General features: G+C 40.2%; 2 protein-coding genes across 2 annotated transcripts; both read left to right on the plus strand.

Annotated features, from left to right (window-relative positions):
• Nucleotides 1–409: 409 nt before the first annotated feature.
• Nucleotides 410–2,397, plus strand: LOC146466889 (uncharacterized). The gene has a single exon (XM_085126540.1). The coding sequence runs from the start codon at nucleotides 647–649 to the stop codon at nucleotides 2,279–2,281; it is 1,635 nt and encodes a 544-aa protein (XP_084982666.1). The 5' UTR covers nucleotides 410–646; the 3' UTR covers nucleotides 2,282–2,397.
• A 502-nt stretch (nucleotides 2,398–2,899) lies between these two features.
• Nucleotides 2,900–17,681, plus strand: LOC146466890 (uncharacterized). Its single transcript, XM_085126632.1, has 6 exons — nucleotides 2,900–3,149; nucleotides 4,270–4,310; nucleotides 12,041–12,176; nucleotides 13,371–13,599; nucleotides 14,648–14,783; nucleotides 15,446–17,681. Exons 2-6 carry the CDS (start codon nucleotides 4,277–4,279, stop codon nucleotides 16,132–16,134), a joined length of 1,224 nt encoding a protein of 407 aa, XP_084982758.1. The 5' UTR covers nucleotides 2,900–3,149; nucleotides 4,270–4,276; the 3' UTR covers nucleotides 16,135–17,681.
• The last annotated feature ends 2,135 nt before the right edge of the window (nucleotides 17,682–19,816 follow it).

Raw genomic sequence — 19,816 nt, forward strand, 5'->3', positions numbered from 1 at the left:
ACGTTTCGATGTACATTACATCATTATCAAGTGAAATTAAAAATGCAAGATTGCGGCTATAAATACAAAAATGGACAATAGATATTAATTAAAATAGTAGCATTGAAGAATGCTACCGGTTAAACAAAAAGTTTCGCACGTATAGAGTCCGTTTGAGTGTTCAAGCAAGGCTTAAGTTTCTTGATGTACAGCATTTCAAATACCAAACAATCAAATTTGCTCTGACACTTTCTCAAGATGTTAAAATGGCCCTGATTCAATAGGTGTTTGTTCCCGTGAGCTTCAAGAAAATGTTTGCCAATTGCCGAGTTCTTGTGCTCAGCAACGCGTTGAAAAAGGTGTCTGGCTGTATAGCCGACATAATCTGCATCGCACAGATCACATGAGAAATAGTGTACCAGTACCACAAAAGGTCTCGCCCATCGACATACATGCGAGCTTTGAGAAAGCATATTGGAAAATAGAGCCGTTGTTGGATGATTCTGAGAAGGAACTGGCAAGCTCAACTCTACGCTCAATCGCCTTGAACTATATCCATCGTACAAGCCCCAAACCACCAAAGGCTCTTTTGAATGCTCTTAATCGCTTGAAGAAACGTGACGACATCATAATCACCAAGCCTGATAAAGGTTCTGGCGTAGTGGTAATGGACAAAACCGAATACATCCGTCTTCTAAGCGCTGCTTCAATCGATAACACTTCTAAGTTCGTACATGTTGATGAAAAGCGACCAAAGAGGCGTGGACGTCCAGCTCAACATTTCCACCCGCTCTTACAGAAAGAAAAAGAGTTGCGCACAGCCTTACGTCAAATTCTACCTGAAGAGATCGCTAACTCGCTTTCTCCGAAGAGTTCCAGATTGTCACACTTGTATGGCCTTCCGAAGACCCATAAAGCCACACTGAGTATGAGACCCATTTTATCAGCAACTGGCGCCTACAATTACAATCTCGCCAAATGGCTCGAAGAGAAACTTAAGCCACTCTCCATCAATGACTACACAATCACTGATGCCTTTGCTTTTGCTGATGAAATCCGTACCATTTCCGTGAATGAGGATGACATCTTAGTCTCCTATGATGTGACATCACTTTTCACCAACGTACCTTTGAGTGAGACGATTAACATCCTAGTCCACAAAGCGTTCACCAACGATTGGTTCAACAAGACCTACGGCCTTAACTTGCAGAAGGATCAGCTTGCCAAATTACTGGAAATTGCTACAACCAACCAGCTTTTCCAGTTCAATGGTCTTTTGTACGAACAGACTGATGGGGTGGCCATGGGCTCCCCTCTTGGTCCTCTGATGGCTAATGTTTTTATGTGTCACCTGGAAGAGAAGCTCTCCCGTGATGGTCTGATGCCTGACCTGTACAAACGTTACGTGGATGATACCCTGGCTAAAATGCCTAGTGGTGACGCTGCCTCTGAGTTTCTCAATACTCTGAATGGTCTCCATCCCAGCATGAAATTTACAATGGAACTCCCTGTCAGTGGTAGGATTCCTTTTATTGGCATTGAAATCATCAAGTGTGGGACTAAACTTGAAACTCAAGTTTGCAGGAAACAAACGAACAGTGGCTTACTCTTGCATTACCATAGCCATACCGACAAACGATACAAGGTGTCTTTAGTGAAAACAATGTTACATCGCGCGTACGCTCTATGTTCCACAACAGAAGCTTTCAATTTAGAATGTAACAAATTGCGCTCAATTTTCAGTCGCCTAGATTATCCTAGGGCTCTCATAGATTCCATCATTAGTAATTTTCTTCGTAATGTATCGGAACAGGCAGCGGAAGAGAAGCCTGAAGGCGGTCGTAAGATCAGAATTATCCTTCCTTTCAAGGATCAAGTAGCTGCCAATGCGGTTCGCAGGCAATTTAACGACCTAAGTAATAAGATTGGCCCCATATTGCAGCCAGTTTTTGTTAGTAGGAAATTAGAACATGATCTTAAGCCTAGGGAAGTTAAGCCGTCGATTGTGAATCAGCAATGCGTTGTTTACTATTTCTCATGTGATCTGTGCGATGCAGATTATGTCGGCTATACAGCCAGACACCTTTTTCAACGCGTTGCTGAGCACAAGAACTCGGCAATTGGCAAACATTTTCTTGAAGCTCACGGGAGCAAACACCTATTGAATCAGGGCCATTTTAACATCTTGAGAAAGTGTCAGAGCAAATTTGATTGTTTGGTATTTGAAATGCTGTACATCAAGAAACTTAAGCCTTGCTTGAACACTCAAACGGACTCTATACGTGCGAAACTTTTTGTTTAACCGGTAGCATTCTTCAATGCTACTATTTTAATTAATATCTATTGTCCATTTTTGTATTTATAGCCGCAATCTTGCATTTTTAATTTCACTTGATAATGATGTAATGTACATCGAAACGTCGTGTGTTTTTTAACCTTTTTATAATGTTTTTACGAAATGTTTTATCGCAATTTTTTATAGTCAAATGTTTTTCTAAGTCTTTGCTTCTTAATATAGTGGATAACTAATTTAAAATCCGTTATCACCATGGATCGCGATTTGACAAGTGGATATTAAAGTTATTGTTTCATGACGGAGCCGGGAGGTGATGGCTTATTGAAAATTGTTTTCGTGGGGTTTTTTATGAGGGGAGGGGAGGGGAGGGGAGGGGGACTTCAGGTTGCTCTTACTACTGTTACTATAGCTTTTCTTTAGAAAAGTGCAATTCACCGTATACGTACCGAAAAAGATTTCGACTGGTACCTTAAACCATGATTCTTAGCGTACGAAATCCCTAACAAAAGCGCTCACATAGGCGGACAGAAAGTTCTAAAAACTTCAAACGTAGCATATACAATGTTGTTAGTACAACTGGACGCCGGAATTTCGAATTTAATATGAAGTTATTGCAATCTGGCCTGCCTACGTTGAGCGAAGGCCTATTACCCCACATGATTGACAGACAAGATTTTCTCTGAGCCAACGAAGATTAGTTTACCGAAAAAAGAAATGTTGACACAGTCACCAAATTTATTATGCATGAGGTTAAAGCTCCCTGCTAGTATTGCAAACAGCGGTAAGCAATTCAGAAAGCATCTCTAAATTCTTTCGTAGAGAGAGTTGATTCCCTTAGGATTGACTGCTTAGCGGTCAGGGAAACTTATATAGCGTAAGTACACTTGTTCCTTTGCCTCTTGTGTGTTCAGTTTCTGTAATTAAGATGTATTCTTTCGGTCCAGATGGTTGATAATTTCGTGAGCTCCAAGGTTTGGAAAAATGTCAGGGATCGACCATGAATTTTAATTTCTTTTCCAAACAAACAACGGTCAACATTTCGCATCAGTTGAAAAACGTGTCTGAATGAAACTTGCTGGTCCTTTAAGTTTAAAATTATTTCGCTGGTTTCCGCTCGAGCAAATCTCATTGTCCAATTTTCTTTTAAATAGAGATAACCTTTGGAATGGTTTGAAATCATTTTGACGTGATTTTAGTGAGAAAGCTTAAGCATATCTACTGGAGTCACTTTGTTTGTTTTTAACAAAGAATATTTGCATGACAAGCGGTTTAAAAAATACCAAGGCAGTTACTGAACATATGCGAGATAAAATGACAAACGTAGAACAATTTCTTCATATCAGAATATGACTGCCTGCTGTCAGACTTGGCTCATTTGGTTTAAAGAATGAAAAAACATGATCTAATTTACACCTTGTATCTCTACATGATCGCATCGGACTGTTCATTGCGTCTAGCAAAGACGGACATTAGTCTAAAATTTATCTAAACAATTCTTGTAATGCGCACCATGCACCTTATTGCCAGCTTTTACTGTTGTGTCTCATGCAGAGACCGAAATATGTTGTAATTATGAAAACGAGCCAATGCAGACTTATGACTTCTCCCTTAGTTGTGCATATTATCAATAAACGACGTCCATTTGCATTGTTAACTCGCGGTAAAGGTCACAATTTGCGAGCAACTATCAATTAACCACTCGAGTCTCTTCTTGATCGCACGAGAACACTTTCATATCATAGTAATATACCTTTAACATTCTAAAATGATATACGCTTTTAGTGCAGATTTAAACTTGGCAACGGAAAACAACTCATGAATAGCCTGCTGTCTGGCGAATAGGTGCCGGAGACTTAAGCAGTTTTATTTCCATTAAGGATGCTGTGAACATATTTCTAGACACGTTTGCTTAACTGATATAAGTACTTAAGCTGAAAAATCTTCCTTGCGCATCCAGCAATTGTTTTGAGAGTTTTTTTTTTTAATTTCTACAGAAAGAAAATGAAGATTCTACTCCTACTTTTGGTGATAACAGGCAAGTTGTTCTCGTGCATGCTTTGTTATGTTAACCCCCAACCCCCAAGCGTTTATCGGATGACATATATAGGTTGTGGAACAAATGCAGATGCCCAGCAACGAACAAAATTGAGCAGCTCGTTTTGCCGCCATTTAAGGACAGTGCCTACTTTTGTTACTGTGCGTTCGTTCTGCGCATCTTGAGATACTCGGGTTTCCTATGGGTCGTGCCCATGCCTACTAATACACAGGCAGCCCAAGCTCAATATCAGAGAACCGTTGAATTATTAGGATTTGTATGGGAATACAACGGATTTGTGTTAAATGGTAGAAACTAACATCGTTTTCTCAATAAAATCAACTTACCCTGTTTCTACTTGTATTCTTTGTCATTTACCAGCTTTTCAAGCCGATTCGAAGCGATTTCGATGAGTTAGCGTCATTCGGGTTTCTACTGCTAAGTGTAGCGAAAGGCCGAACAGTATTCAGCCATGCCCGAAGCACGAAACGGAATAAATCCGTTGAAATCATCCCTAGTGTCCCAATTCCTTCATAGAATCAAAGTACAGATCATACCTATCCTGCAAGTGCAACTCCGACTCAATTGAAACCATATCACGTTTGCTAGAAAGATTTTCTTTCAAGTCAGCTTGCTTCTGAGATTTCGAAAGATGCACGGCCAGAACGCCATGGACACATTGAACGTTCGAACAGCACGCTGGTTAACAAGAGTTCCCTGGCACGGGGGGAACAGCGGCCAGCATGCAGTTGTCCACATGCAAACAGATTTGTTCCCGGGGCCTCCTCTTGTCCTTTTTGTCAAGACCGTCAAAAGACCATTGTTTCCATCGACCAATCAAAATTATTACATGTACCGGACTATTCAACCTAAACTTCCAGTACAGAATCAAATATATGGACAACCTGTCGTCCTTTTTCCCAGAAATTTGGAAATTCCGGGAATTTTCCGTCCTATTGGTCATACCCTGACTGAGGATATCAACCAGTTGAATATTTGTGTTCCATTCAAACTTAAAAAAACCATTGTGACTGTTCCAATAAAAAGAGAAGTTAGCATGACGTGTTAGAAATAATGCAAGAAAAGTGAAGTTTCTACTGACACATTCCAACTGATCAAGCAGCATTCGGTCTTAACAAGTAATTCGTTCTTCCCAGTTGTTGTTAAGGCTTTCGTTCAGGTGTTGTTTTGAACGCAAGTGAATGCTGTACGATTCGCCAGTGAAAAATCTAGTGTCATGGAATCTCATCTCATAAAAATCACCCCCACGACAGAGTCAGGAAAGAGCTCTGGGGGCGAGTATCCATTGAGCGCCTCTTTAAAAACGGGTGGCGGGAAAAAGCCCCCATTATAATAGCACATTTGTATACACCATCCTTTTCGTTATCAATGGAGTCGTTTCTTTTGTGTTCACTTGTCGCCTTTTGTTTCATTCGTTTCTTTCAATCACTCAAACCTAATCATACTTGTCATTCGATGAGTTTCCTTTGTAAAAGTTACCGAATTATTACTAATCATATGACAAACTTTGTTCACGCTAATTGTTCGACGTAGCAGTACCAGTAAAAAGGCTAATTAGCTTGCATGGCGTGTTGGAATGCACGAAACATGAGGTTTTTAGCATATGATACATTCAAATTTAGCAGTATTCGAGTTTGAAAAGTTATTCATTCAGATTGACAGTTAACTCAGATCTTCGTTTATGAACGAAAATGAGTGCTGATCGATTCGCAAAGTTGAAAGTCACCAGTAAATCCACCGCGTTCACTGGCCTTCCGTGATTCAGTATATCAAAGAAAGATAAGTATTGTTGTTGTTGTTGTTGTTTTTTTTGTTGTTGTTATCCAGTTTTATAGGTTTAATCTTGAGTATGTTATAATGTACATTCCAGGATAACGGTTTTGGTTTTCTTCGATTTCGCTTGGCGTCACTTGCAAGCCGTCCTTAATCTTGACCAGGCAAGCACACCAATAGACGTAAATGACACTCCACATTCACCAAAACATTTAAATCCTGGAATCTGTGGTGGAATTACGATTCGCGTCCTACCGTCAAAGTGAAGCCACCGCTGCGGGAGCAGTTGTGATGCTTGCTGCGGACTCGATTAACGCAGCACATGACGTGGTTTCCGGCTGGATCCTCAGTTGCAAAGAGAACAGAAGAACGGTTCTCTAAATAATAAAACATACTGGAAACGTGCAGCCCGTGGGCTGCCTAAAGTCTCTTCGTTTGTCTACAGGAATCACCAGCAAATCTCATGTGACAGCCTCGAGCGTGATGCACAACAGCAGGTTGTTGAGAGTTTCTATAAAAAAGTGTGTTTTTGCTCGATCTTGCGTCGATTCAGGTGCATGACCAAATTCTTGTTGACAGTTTTAATTCGATGTTCTTTGCTCGTGAGAACAGTGACTAAAATATTTCCTTGTGGCAAACAAAAACGACAACAAAACAGACAGAGCAATAAAACAGAGCTAAAACATGCTGTTGTGCATCACGTTGAAAACAACCGGAATATACTATAGAGTAGGTACAGGAAAGAATAGCAAACTAGAGGCGCTTTCCATTTGCCCGAACTGGGTGGCCGAAGACTGGTTCTTCCGCTGAAAGAAAGCACACCTTCAAGCTCCTTCAAATTGGGGCAAACCATTTCCAAAATATGCATTTTGAAGAATCTTTAGAGCTGACTCTTCAAAATTTCTCGTTCTACTTTCAAACTGATTGGCCAAGATGGTCCTTTCTGGCAAATGGAAAGCATTTTAGTATACAAGGAAAAATCAGCGCTTTAATAACAAGAAAAAAGATTGGGAAGAAAGAGTACTCGGAGATATTAGTGACGGGGAGCCGCGAACGTTTGAAATTGCCGATAAGGAACTATTTTGGTGTTAGAAATTTTTGGTAGGGACCTCTACCTAGAAATTTATGCAGAAAATTATGAACCCTTCTCCGTTAAGAACTGGGAAGTTGGACATTTTAGGGACTCACTTTTAGTACGTTTGCAACAAGCCACCTGTCACTAATATACCTGAGTACCCAGTCAAGAGCAGCCCACATTGCTCCATGGTGACCCATACTGCATATTGTCGACCCTACAATAAAGGTACCCATGAACCAATAATGGCCAACAAAAGAACGCATGAACCAATATTGGCATATAAGGGTACGCATGGACCAATATTGACCAATATAGGTACTCATGAACAAATGTTGGTCAATATAGGCACCCATGGAAACGTGTTGGCCAATATGGGTAGCCATACACCAATATTGGCCAATATAGGTACCCAGGAGGCAATGTTGGCCAATTTGGGTAGCCATTTACCAATATTGGCCAATATAGGTAACCAAGACCACTATTGGCCAATATGGGTACCCAGGGACCAATATTGGCCAATATAGGTACCTATGGACCAATATTGTCCAATATGGTTACCCAGGCACCAATATTGGCCAATATGGGTGCCCAGGTACCAATATTGGCCAATATGGGTACCCATGGACCAGTATTGGCCAATATGGGTACCCGGTGACCAATCTTGGCCAATATTGATCCTTGGGTATCCATATTGGTCAACATTGGTCCCTGGGAACCCATATTGGCCAATATTGGTCCCTGGGTACTAATATTGGCCAATATAGGTACCCATGGACCAATATTGGCCAATATTGGTCACCGGGTACCCATATTGGCCAATACTGGTCCATGGGTACCCATATTGGCCAATATTGGTCCCTGGGCACCCATATTGGCCAATATTAGTGCCCAGGGACCCATGTTGACCAATATAGGTCCATGGTCACCCATATTGGCCAATATTGGTCCCTGGTCACCCATATTGGCCAATACCTGTGTCCAGGGACCCATATTGGCCACTATGAGTACCCATGGACCAATATTGGCCAATATCATGGACCAATATTGGCCAATATAGGTCACCGGGCACTCATATTGGCCAATATTGGTGTCTGGGTAACCATATTGGACAATATTGGTCCATAGGTACCTATATTGGCCAATGTTGGTCCCTGGGTACCCATATTGGCCAATATTGGTCTTTGGTTACGTATATTGGTATATGGCTAACCATATTGGGCAATATTGCTTCCTGGGTACCAATATTGGCCAATAGTGGTGTATGGCTACCCATATTGGCCAATAGTTTTCCATGGGTGCCTATATTGACCAATATTCGTTCATGGGTACCTATATTGGCCAATATTGGTATATGGCTACCCATATTGGGCAATATTGGTTCCTGGGTACCTATATTGGCCATTATAAACCATCAAATATTTTCGCTCGCGCGCGATTGGTCTAAACGCCTCACGTGACCGAATATACCCCAGCTAAAACTGGGGAATATCCGAGGATATTCCCCAAGTGATATTCCCCAATTTCAAAAACTTCAAGAAGCGTCAAGTTTGCAATTAAAATGAATGTTAAGATGGGGAAACGGTTTGCTTTTGTGACAGAAGAAGAGATAAACCTGCTGGTCGATAAACCAGTACCAGAAAACAACATACGCTCTAAACGTTTTTGACGGTAAGCTGTTCGTAAACGAAATGTTGAAATACTCAAGCTCGTATTTGCGACATTTTCTCTTGGTTTGAACTCTGTTTAACAGTCAGTGATTTAAAAATGTGGTAAAACTGAAAAATATGAAAGGCGAAAAGTTTTAGCCCATCTCATTTAAGAGTATTTATGGTTTTCTTTCAGTCTGGCGAAATGAAAAAGCCATCAACAAGCTATTAAACGAGTTTAATTAATAAGCTCGAAGCTCGCTCACACGACGGCAAATATTACAGTTGTAATTCAATGAGAGCAATTCGTGCTGAACTGGATATAAGGAATTTAAATAACGAAAACATAAATTTCAGTGCCATTACTGACAGAGTTCAAGCCGGTAAATGATGCTATCAATGCTCACCTGGTCGAGATCGCCCGCGAACATAAAATCTCGTCCACGAAACAAAAACCAGCCATGATACCCCGAGATGTCGAAATTCTCTACGAAGAGAAGCAGCTTGTCCTACTCTCGAGCAACAAGTTTAATCCTCAGTGATTGTGAACGACTTCGTTGCTGGCTCCATTCAATGTCAAGTTAGTAAAGAAAGCGCTTTGATGAAATCCAGCAAAAACAACCGGTGGCGTCGTATTCGACTGCAGGTTTTCTTCACAGGTCGTTTTCGGCTAGCAAATTCCACAATTGTATTTTCGATATAAAGTGCTGCTCCAATTGAACACGAGATAAAGGAAGAGAACGACAAAGCGCCGGCTGTTTCGTCGACGGCAGTTTACACTTTTTACGGAATGCGATACTTTACAGTTTTTCGCTTTCAGGGATCTTTAGCTTGTTCTCGAGAGGTAGTTAGATTCCCTGTAACCTTATCCGCAACTTGTATCTTGCTTTTGTCTTTCACGGAATTAAACAAGTTTACTTTTCTTTCAAATGTTTTACCTTTTCCTCAAACAAACGCTTTCGACCTGAAGCGAAATCTGACGTGGAGATTTTGGAAGCCAACTGACAAACTTTGACGTGATTGACATATGACAGAATGGCAGATCCTGCCGATTCCCGCGAGATTCCCGCATGTTGCGAAAAATATTTGAAGGATAATAAACACAATAGCCTCCATTTGACTTTAAAAATATGCTCAGATATTTGTCCTTGGACATTATCTGCTCCTCGAAGCTCACAGTTTTCCTCGAGCTTCGCTCTCGGAAAACTGTTCGCTTCTCGGAACAGATAATGTCCGCGGACAAATATCTGAGCATATTTTCGCGCCAAATGGAGGCTATTGTTTATATATTGGTTTATGGCTACCCATATTGGCCAATACTTTTTTATTGGTGCCTATATTGACCAATATTCGTTCATGGGTACCTATATTGGCCAATATTGGTATATGGCTACCCATATTGGGCAATATTGGTTCCTGGGTACCTATATTGGCCAATATTGGTTTATGGCTACCCATATTGACCAATACTTTTTTATTGGTGCCTATATTGACCAGTATTAGTTCATAGGTACCTATATTGGCCAATATTGGTCCTTGCGTACCCTTATATGCCAATATTGGTTCATGCATGACTATGTTGGCCAATATTGGTCCATGGGTACCCATATTGTAGGGTTGACAATTGCCAGTATGGGTAAATTTATTCAGACAACGCGAGGGTAACTTTTAAATCACGTAAGAAACTGGGGCTGAGCATCTGGTGAAATGGAATGACCGATGGAAAGGAAAATTCGAGGAATTTCCAAATTTCCGGGGAAAAGGACAACAGGTTGTCCATATATTTGGTTCTGTGTCGGAAATTTAGGTTGAATAGTCCGGTAGTAACACACGAGGAGGCCCCGGGAACAAATCTGTTTGCCTGTGGACAACTGCATGCTGGCCGCTGTTCCCCCATGCCAGAGAACTCTTGTTACCCAGCGTGCTGTTCGAACGTTCAATGTGTCCATAACGTTCTGGCCGCGCATCTTCGAAATCTCAGAAGCGAGCTGACTTGAAAGAAAATCTTTCTAGCAAACGTGATACGGCTTCAATTGAGTCGGAGGTGCACTGGCAGGATAGGTATGCATCTCTACTTTGATTCTATGAAGGAATTGGAACACTAGGGATGATTTCAACGGATTTATTCCGTTTCGTGCTTCAGGCATGGCTGAAATACTGTTCGGCCTTTCGTTACACTTAACAGTGGAAACCCGAATGATGCTAACTCGCCGAAATCGCTTCGAATCGGCTTGAAAAGCTGGTAAATGACAAAGAATACAAGTAGAAACAGGGTAAGTTGATTTTATTGACAAAACAATGTTAGTTTCTACCATTTAACACAAATCCGTTGTATTCCCATACAAATCCTGATATTGAGCTTGGGCTGCCTGTGACTAATACGGAGCTTATCCTCTTTTGTATGGAAATATTTTTGCACGGTTTAAAACATTACGGAGAAAGCAGAAGTTAGCAAGTACTCTTGATATTTAAAAAGAAAATTGGGGGTGACGGTACATTGTTCAGGGATAATAAAGCTTCGGTTTGGAACAAAACGCCATTTTACTACTTTTTAGAATAATTGTTGTTTAATTATCTCTGAGAAATGCCCCGTTACCCTCAATTTTCTTTAAAGATTCTAGTAGCCCATATTAAGATCTGCATGCTACACCATGCTCGCTTCTGGTTTTGAGTTTAGGACGGTGTTTAGCTCCTAATGCAGATATATTTTGCGCAGTTTATGACTGCACGTCATAATTGAGAAGCAGATCTCAGCAAAGGCTACTGGAATCCAAAAAGAAATTAAAATTGGGATAGCCATGCATTTTTCAGAGGTAATCGAGAAAAACAGTTCTAAAACGCTCTAAAATATATAACAGCAGCTGACACTTTGTAGCCTCCAGCCTTCAACTTTTCAAGCACATCTATTGACTCCACGCGTTCTCGCTTCGCACTTATATGATTGGGCAATTTTATTCTAGAGGTTCAAAACCCGAAAAATCTTTGAGCAAAACGAGTTACTTAGGACAAGTCTTGTTTCTGATGTGAATTATGAAACCTAATTCAATTTAAAAGAGGAAGTTAGCTTTCGCCTTTTTTGTAGAATCGTTACTGGAATGTTCTCAGGCTATGTGACTTTCAGTTTCCTTAACAGATTGTTTCACTTTGGTTGTTGCACTTTCTGAGTACTGCATGGTACATTTTACTGACATACTATATCATGTTTTACCCAGAAACATTATCGCAAAGTTGTAAGGAAGGTTCCGTGGTACACGATCATCTTGGTCAGCAACGCGTTTGTCGTGACGGGAAACTGGGTAACCCTTGCCGCGTGCGGCGGGAATGGAGCGGAATGCTTCCTGGAGAGAGGTTTGTTGCACTTTTCGTCTCCTTCCTTGTTTAATACTAAAATAAAAGAATCACGAGAGACCGTTTTAAACAAACAATAAAGGAGACAAAAACTAGAAATTCCTTTTAGAAGAATTCTACTGCTTCACTTTACACAAAAAGTCGTCACACGCAATGCTTCAAGAAGCTGAAAAAGTTGCTCTACTCAGCCCTCTTAGCTCTGCGCGCAACTGCGTAAAAACATCCCAACAACTGTGTAACGTTTCAGCCGACCGCATTGCGCATAATGGAGTGGTGGCGACATCGATCTTTAGTTTATTTCTGGCTAGCCAAGCCGGTTATCTAACCGTCCTGAAAAGGACCTAGAGTAGCCCTATTTGTCAATGGCACACCATCTTCATATTGGATTACACCTTACCACGTGCCAAGTCGGAGATTGTATGCAACCATTACCAAGCGATGGGAAACATGCAACCGCACCAAAGGTGGGAATACATACAACCACTGCAAAACGCGGGAAAATAAGTAACCAGTGCCAATAGTAGCCTGCGAATACAGCCGCCTCTCATCGCTCCCGAAACGCCCATCGGGGCCGGGAGCGATGAGAGGCGGCTGTATTCGCAGGCTATGCCAATAGTAGAAACGCAGGTAGTCCAAGCCCTGATTGGTTGAAAAAGCAACACGATTGCTGACTGATTAGAGTCCACTGTGCAAGTGTTTTTAAACAAATTACGGAGATCATCAACTGCGTGAAAAAAATGAGCCCATGTAGTTGCTTTCGAATGAAAAAGGATCCTTCTAATAACACAAGCAACTTTTGTACTTCTTCAGAGTATTATAACAGGACAACCGTTTCTTTTTAAGAGGACAAAAAAAAAAAAAAACGGAACAAATAGGAAGGGTAAAAGCACAGGTGGACGGGCGCGAACTAAGTTATGATTATGATATATTTCGGCTTCGTGCAGTCTTAACGGATTCCTGCGCTCTTAAGCTGTCATGGAAAAAACAATCGGTTGAAACCATTTGTGGGTGCAAATTGAAGCCCTACAGTTTACATCCACAACCAGTCTGGTAAAGTCTCCCCACACAGTGTTGTAAAGCGCCTTTGAATGTTTCATCCAAAATGCGCTAGAAAGGATGTTTTACGTTTTAGCGAGAAAGGTTAGGGACAGCACATAAACTACGCGTTGATTACACGTTCTCCAATCACCCCAGGTACCGCTTCATAAGCGCACTGAAGAAAGCATCGTCAAGAGCAGATTATCTGAGCCTCGTCATCAAGCATACAAACCAGTTTGACAACATTCATAACAGCAGGCAGTTTCTGGCCTGGCATCGCTGGTACCTACTGGAAATGGAGAACATTTTACGTAAAGTGGACCCAATTGTGACGATGCCCTACTGGGATTGGAGTTTATGGTCCGGTGCACCTTGGTTGGATCAGGTAATAATTTATTATTATTATCATCATCATCATCATCATCATCATCAACGTTTCTTCAGTGAGTGAGTCTTGATACCTCCAGAGAACACCAATGTGTGAATATGATACCTCTTCCAAAATTTACACCCGAGAAGTTGAGAGATCTGGAGACAAGCAGCTTCAAAAATTTGTACCCGAGAAAGTGAACGATCTAGAGGCAAGAAGCTCGTCTGGCAAACACTGAATGTTTTTAGTGAAACAGTTAAAGAATTTCATCCACAGGCAACGTTAGCATCACTGTCAAGAAAGTACTTAATGTCTGTAAGCTTTCCTTTGGGTAGTTCAACGATAGCTTTAAAAGTTATAACAACCATCTACAAGACAATAAAAAGCACCTACGAAACATTGAGGATAGTAACTCTCAATAGATTTCATTACTTTGAAAAACCTTGAGGGTATCAGTAGCATGTGCTACGCGAGACAAGTAACTTTCATGAATTGTTTTTGCTGATTGATTGTTGAAAACCAGTGTAATCTCTGGGCTCCACGGATGGCAACACTCAAAACACGGATCAGTGATGGAAAAATTAGACATTACCTAACAGATTTTTAATTGATTGACTTATTGGTTGCTTCACGGTTGGTTGGTTGGTTCATGGATTGATTGAGTGATTGAGTGAGTGGTTGACTGACTGATTGAATGTTCGATTGATTGATTGATTGATTGATTGATTGATTGATTTGAGGGATTCATTTGTGTTTAAAACCACCTATTAAAGTAATGGGAAAATGGTAGACGATTTACTAAGATGAGGTACAAAAGCGAAAGTTGGGGAAAATTGAGACGTTCTTTTACCATAGTCAAAGCTTTCGTCAGATGAGCAATAACGTAGTCTGAATGTTGAGTGTGAGTGTCAGATCTGTTTGCTGAGGAATACGTTTCGATGGTGCTGGTTATAAGAGTAAGCGTTGTTCTCGATGATCATTAAAGTCTCCACACCCCGAAGAATTCTTTAAGGCCTGATTATAGAAGTGATCATTAAAGTTGTTTGCCTCGCTTGCTTTTCAGATCATGAGCTTTTGGAGCAATGCACCATGGGGCTTTGGAAGCAACGGCGGGAGAGACGGCTGTGTGTACAGCGGACCGTTTGGGAAAAACAAGTGGTCACTTACTAACGGCGGATGCCTGAAAAGGAATTTTAATGGTAATTCTTTATTCTGCAAGCGAGTAATAATCTATTTGCAATTCTCCACATGTGCACAATTAGTTTCGCAAATAATTTTCAAAACCTCTCAAAATGCCATTTCATAGTGGATCCCTAAAAAGCTGTGTTGCATTTTGCGGGAACATTTTGTGTCTGAGAATGGCTTTTACTTTTTCGGTATTGCACATCCTAGAACCAACCTACAAGGTAGAAGGAACGTTGCGTTTTTTAAATAGGCTGAAAGAATGCGAACCAACGCTACACAGTATCTACGATGTTTGCCAAGACGTTCCACTTCACAAAAGAAGTCATATTGAAGTTAGATTGGATGCAAAAGCGCTAATGATCTGCGTCTGATTTTCATTACACAGTTAGACAGAGTGACGTGCTCTTGACACAGCCTTGCTTTCTTTTACGTCAAAGATGAAGGGTATTATTTTTACAGCACAAAGGACAGCACTTTTTTTGTGAATCGGAGTCATGAAGTTTAAACTTTGCAGTGCAATCACTGGAAAGTTTATTTACACTTTTATTCAGTTGAGAACACCTCATCTAATTGTCTTGTCTCACGTGCAAACCTTGAAGGTTTAAACTTTAATCCAAGGCAAAATTCGTTGCCAGCTGGCTCGTGTCAAAGCAATTATCAATATTTTTTTCTACAGGTAACCCACCAGACTGCATTGCCATTCACAAATGCCTTCGCATCACCTATGATAAGTTCACTGTATTCGAGTCGACACTTCGTGACAACTTACACAACAGCATGCACTGCAGAATTGGCGGGAAACGCGGCACCATGTGCAGCAAGTTATCAGCCAACGCCCCAGAGTTCCTCTTGCACCACGCTTTCGTCGACAAGATCTGGGCTGATTGGCAGAAGAAGGGTACTCTTTACAAAAACGCCTATTTCAGAGGGATCATCTACCTGTATGGAATCACCCCCCGGCTCAGGGCTCAAAATCTATTGGATCTCTCCAAGCAACCAGGGGGAGTTTGCGTGGTGTATGACGACCCACACCACGAGAACTATAAGCTTTGTCACGATAGTCTGGCTAGCCTGACCCTAGCAGAGATCGACGCCATTGCGAGACAGAAGTTTACTCGTGTTAGTAACCTGGAGTTTGATTTGTTCATGGTGAAGAAGAAAGGAAAGGCAAAAGCAAATGAAGAAATGAAGAGTTTGGAGCCGAAGACCGTCCTCTCCAAGAGTGCTAAGCTGAACTCGCAAGATAACAAGCTGGGATTCAAAGTGGAGGATGTAAAAGAAGCGATTGAGAAGAAGAGGAAGAAGAAACGAGAAGAAGAAATAAAGAAAAATCAACGTCCACTATTACGGGAGAAAACAAATTGAGAGAAGACTTTATGCACTGATACTTAATCAAAGACAACTGTTTCTTATTATGACCTGTAATTAATACATCCAAGCGGTCTTTTACCCTGATATTGTTGTAGCCTGACATACTATCTTTCAGCGATCTATCTTTTGTCAAAGCAATGTACTTTTTACACAAACAAGCCAAGGTCGTTGTTATTTCAAGTTGAAGAAAAACTGATAGAATTAGTTAAGTTCTTCTATTTTCTTTTGCTAGGAGAAATGTTTTATTTTCCGTTACTATTACAATAAAAAAGGTTAATGCAGATTCTGCAGAAAACAATCCATACGCTGCAATTTTATTCATTGTAAAAGATATAACATCATACAAAGAACTAAACAACAATCATTTCCTAATATAACAGAAAGGCACTTTTAAATAGTTTTAATCCAGCTAAAATCTGATCATATGAGTTAAAAGTTAACGAACTTAGTGAATTTTCAAGTAGACGGCATTTGCCTTATTCGGTGGCTAACCTTTAGTATTATGCCCCATTCACACCAAGGCTTAAACACGTTAAGCAAGCTGTTTAGTTAAACACAGTTTAAAATTGTTTTCCTCATAAAATCTGCTTTCGGATTTTTGTTGACTGCAGATTTAGCACAAATGAAAGCATAAGTTAAAGTTTACTTGAATCCTGTGTCAAAGCTAATGATTCAGCTTTCTGTGATCAATTTTCATTTTGTTAAACCTGGTTTAATTAAACATGTTTTGTTGGTGTGAATGGGGCCTTAGATTAGTTTTGAACATTTCTACCCAGTCTCCAGGTGGTTTATGTAATGATCAGTTAGGTTTTATCAGCTCTCCCGAAACCATTTAAATTTGCAGAAAGCCTAAAAATATTAACGTTGGCGAGCCATGGCAACGATAAAAAAGAAAACGGGAAAGTTTTCAAAACAATTTCGCGCTAATACAAAGGCATTAAATAAAGTGTCAGCATTCTCATGCATTCATCAGGCTTACTAGAGCCTTGGAGCAGTCAAAAAAGAACGAGGAGGCTTGGTGCAAGGGCAAAGCCTACCTCATTCCCAGACTCTTTTGTAATCCGGTTGGATCTAGTACCCAGGTTTTTTGCTTATTTCCTAACGCTGATCAAAAGGATTGACGGCTCTACTGAAACAAGAAATCCCTTGCCCCGTACGGAAAGTATCTCATCTTCTCCCTGCCCCTGTGCTGTCTAGTCCTTCCCCACTCCCTTGGTCTGTTTTTGATTCGCCCCATTGTCCTCTTTGCTTCGCAGCTTAATTCCTTTCATTTACTTGAATTCTGTTTTTTAACTGAAGTTCACTAATTTTATCCTCTATTTTGTCTTTGTAGATACTGATTAATGCTTTCTGTGGTGCAGTTTATTGTGCTGTAAAATTTGGTGTGATTTTTTAATTAAGACTACATAAAATCTAAGGGGTGATTATTCGTGTTAGAGCTACTAAACAGGACTTTCTTGTGGTATTGTTTTTTCTTCAGTATTTATTGAGATGTAAGCCGGTATCTTATAGCGCTTCGATTAAAAAATTAAAGAAATGGGTATATTTCTTGTTCTTCATAGCGCATTGTATATTTTCCTCGAAATTTGCGAGCTAGTGAAATTACAGAGAAATGTACATTTGACATGCTCTAAAACGCGCATCAGGCTTACAGGAAGGAGAAATCTTTGTGTGCTGGTTGTTCTACGAGGCAAAGAGAAATCTGGGTGTTACTTTCCCTCTTAAAGCGTATCTCCAAAAAATCAACAACTAGTTACTTTCTGCGCACAAAGCGAAGAGGAATCTGTTTATAATCTGTCTGGTTAACAGGAAATGAAATCTGTATATTTCTGGTTCTATAGAGCGCGTTATGTGATGACAAAAATAACATTGCGCAAAATTGCGAAGATCAAAGAAAGCGTTGTCTATTCCTTGTTCTCAATTTGTGTGTTGAACAAAAATCATGCACAAATTCAGTCCTTTGTTCTAAATTCGTCTTGTGTGCTAAAATGAAAAGAAATCTCTGTATTCCTTGTTCTACATTTATATGCGCCAAGAACTTCTGTGTTTTCCTTGTTGTAAATTTTGCGCGTTAGACAAAAATCAAAGAAGATCCATGTATTTCCTGTTCTACTTTAGTTCTGCGCGAAATTTGTGTATTATCATTTGAAGAAAAATAAATACAAACCTACGTTTGCTCAACGCGTAAATATCAAGGGAAAATATTCAGTCTGTGTATTCTTTGTTTTATGTTTGCGCATATTAAAAAATAGAGAAATTTCCATTTTCCTCTACTCTTTCTCGCTGCTGTGAAACAAAGAAGAAATGAGTCATTTTTGCCTTGTTCTGCATTTATTCACTAAGATGTGATGTTCCTACAAATCTGTATATTCCTTGTTCTACATTTGTGCGTTAAATTAAGCCGAAATAAGGGGGTCGGAAAATATGGTCAAAATCCGAGAAAAATATGTATGTCTGGCATTCGCATGCTCCAATCAAAGCGAAATATGTACGTTCCCGGGCCTGTTCTGTAAATGCACGTTGTGCTAAATTCAAAGACAAATCTTGTGTATTCTTTGTTCCTTATCTTAACTTTGCCCGAATATCAAGATGAATTTCTGTGTTTTTTGTTCGTCATGCCGTTGTCCTTTGAGTGCGCTAAGCAAAGAGTATGTACACATCTCGTATCAGTTCTTGTTTCAAAAGGCGCGTTGCGAACCGAAAACGCAGAGAGAATTGATGCCTGTGATAATTAGCTTTGGGTGGAAATTAAGAGAAATCAGTGCGTTCCCTGTTCTCTATTTTCCTGCTTCGCAAAAATTAGCACATTGAGTGAAATTAGAAGTAAAATTTTTGTATGCCTTGTTCTGCATTTGCGTGCAGGGGTAAGAAAACAAAATGAAATTTGTCGACTTTGTTGCATATAAATTACAAGCCGTGAGCGACGAGAAATAAGTACCTGTGTATTCCTTTTTGTAGAATAAATTTGCGCGTTGGCTTACGTTTGGCTTTGTTCTACATATACGCCCGTTGCACGCGAATCAAAGCAAAAGTTGGATATCCCTTGTTCCAAAATTATGTCTTTGCGCTAAAAGGTAACACTGAATAAACTGTGTATAAATTAAAATAAATCTTCATACCCCTTCTACGCTTTCGCTTGGGCAAAAAAGTTGAAGCAGGAGCCGATGAGTCATGGGCTCCTGGTTGAAGCAAATCTGTGCATTTTATGTTCGTGTATCTGTGTATTTTATGAAACCTACTTTCAGTTCATTTTGCGCTTTCTTCGCCAACTGCCGGTTGTATCAACTCACGATGTACAAAAATTTAATGCTGTTGACAAATTTTATTTATTGAAGGGCATGATAGCTCAACAGTTGGGACGATAATTGTCTCGGTTGAGTCAGGAAAAGTTAGGGTAATTTTACCAAAAACATCAACTGAATAAAAGCTTTGGAGGTACAATCGTGCTTCTTGCTTTATTTCAGAGGGCTTTGCAAGCTTTTTAATAGATATCTATTACAGTTTGATCTTTCCGAATATTTTATTTTAACTCGAAAATTCTAGCTAGTAGAACTTTTCTCCTTCGGAAGCTGTGGTGAAAACGGTCTCAAAAAACTGAGTTCGCGTCCTCTCATCCCTTTTGAAAACATTCCGGCTTGATTAATCATTCGCTCATGGACTGAAGTTTGAGTTGTAA

This window comes from Pavona decussata, unplaced genomic scaffold (assembly GCF_977016875.1).
Source record: "Pavona decussata unplaced genomic scaffold, jaPavDecu1.1 SCAFFOLD_140, whole genome shotgun sequence".
Lineage (NCBI taxonomy): Eukaryota > Metazoa > Cnidaria > Anthozoa > Scleractinia > Agariciidae > Pavona > Pavona decussata.

Excerpts from the sequence above, each read along its gene's own strand:
- LOC146466889 (XM_085126540.1), top strand. The coding sequence starts at position 647 with ATGGACAAAACCGAATACATCCGTCTTCTAAGCGCTGCTTCAATCGAT.
- LOC146466890 (XM_085126632.1), top strand. The coding sequence starts at position 4,277 with ATGAAGATTCTACTCCTACTTTTGGTGATAACAG. Across the intron at positions 4,311-12,040 it reads CCTACTTTTGGTGATAACAG|AAACATTATCGCAAAGTTGT; the intron begins GCAAGTTGTTCT and ends TGTTTTACCCAG. Across the intron at positions 12,177-13,370 it reads GGAATGCTTCCTGGAGAGAG|GTACCGCTTCATAAGCGCAC; the intron begins GTTTGTTGCACT and ends CAATCACCCCAG.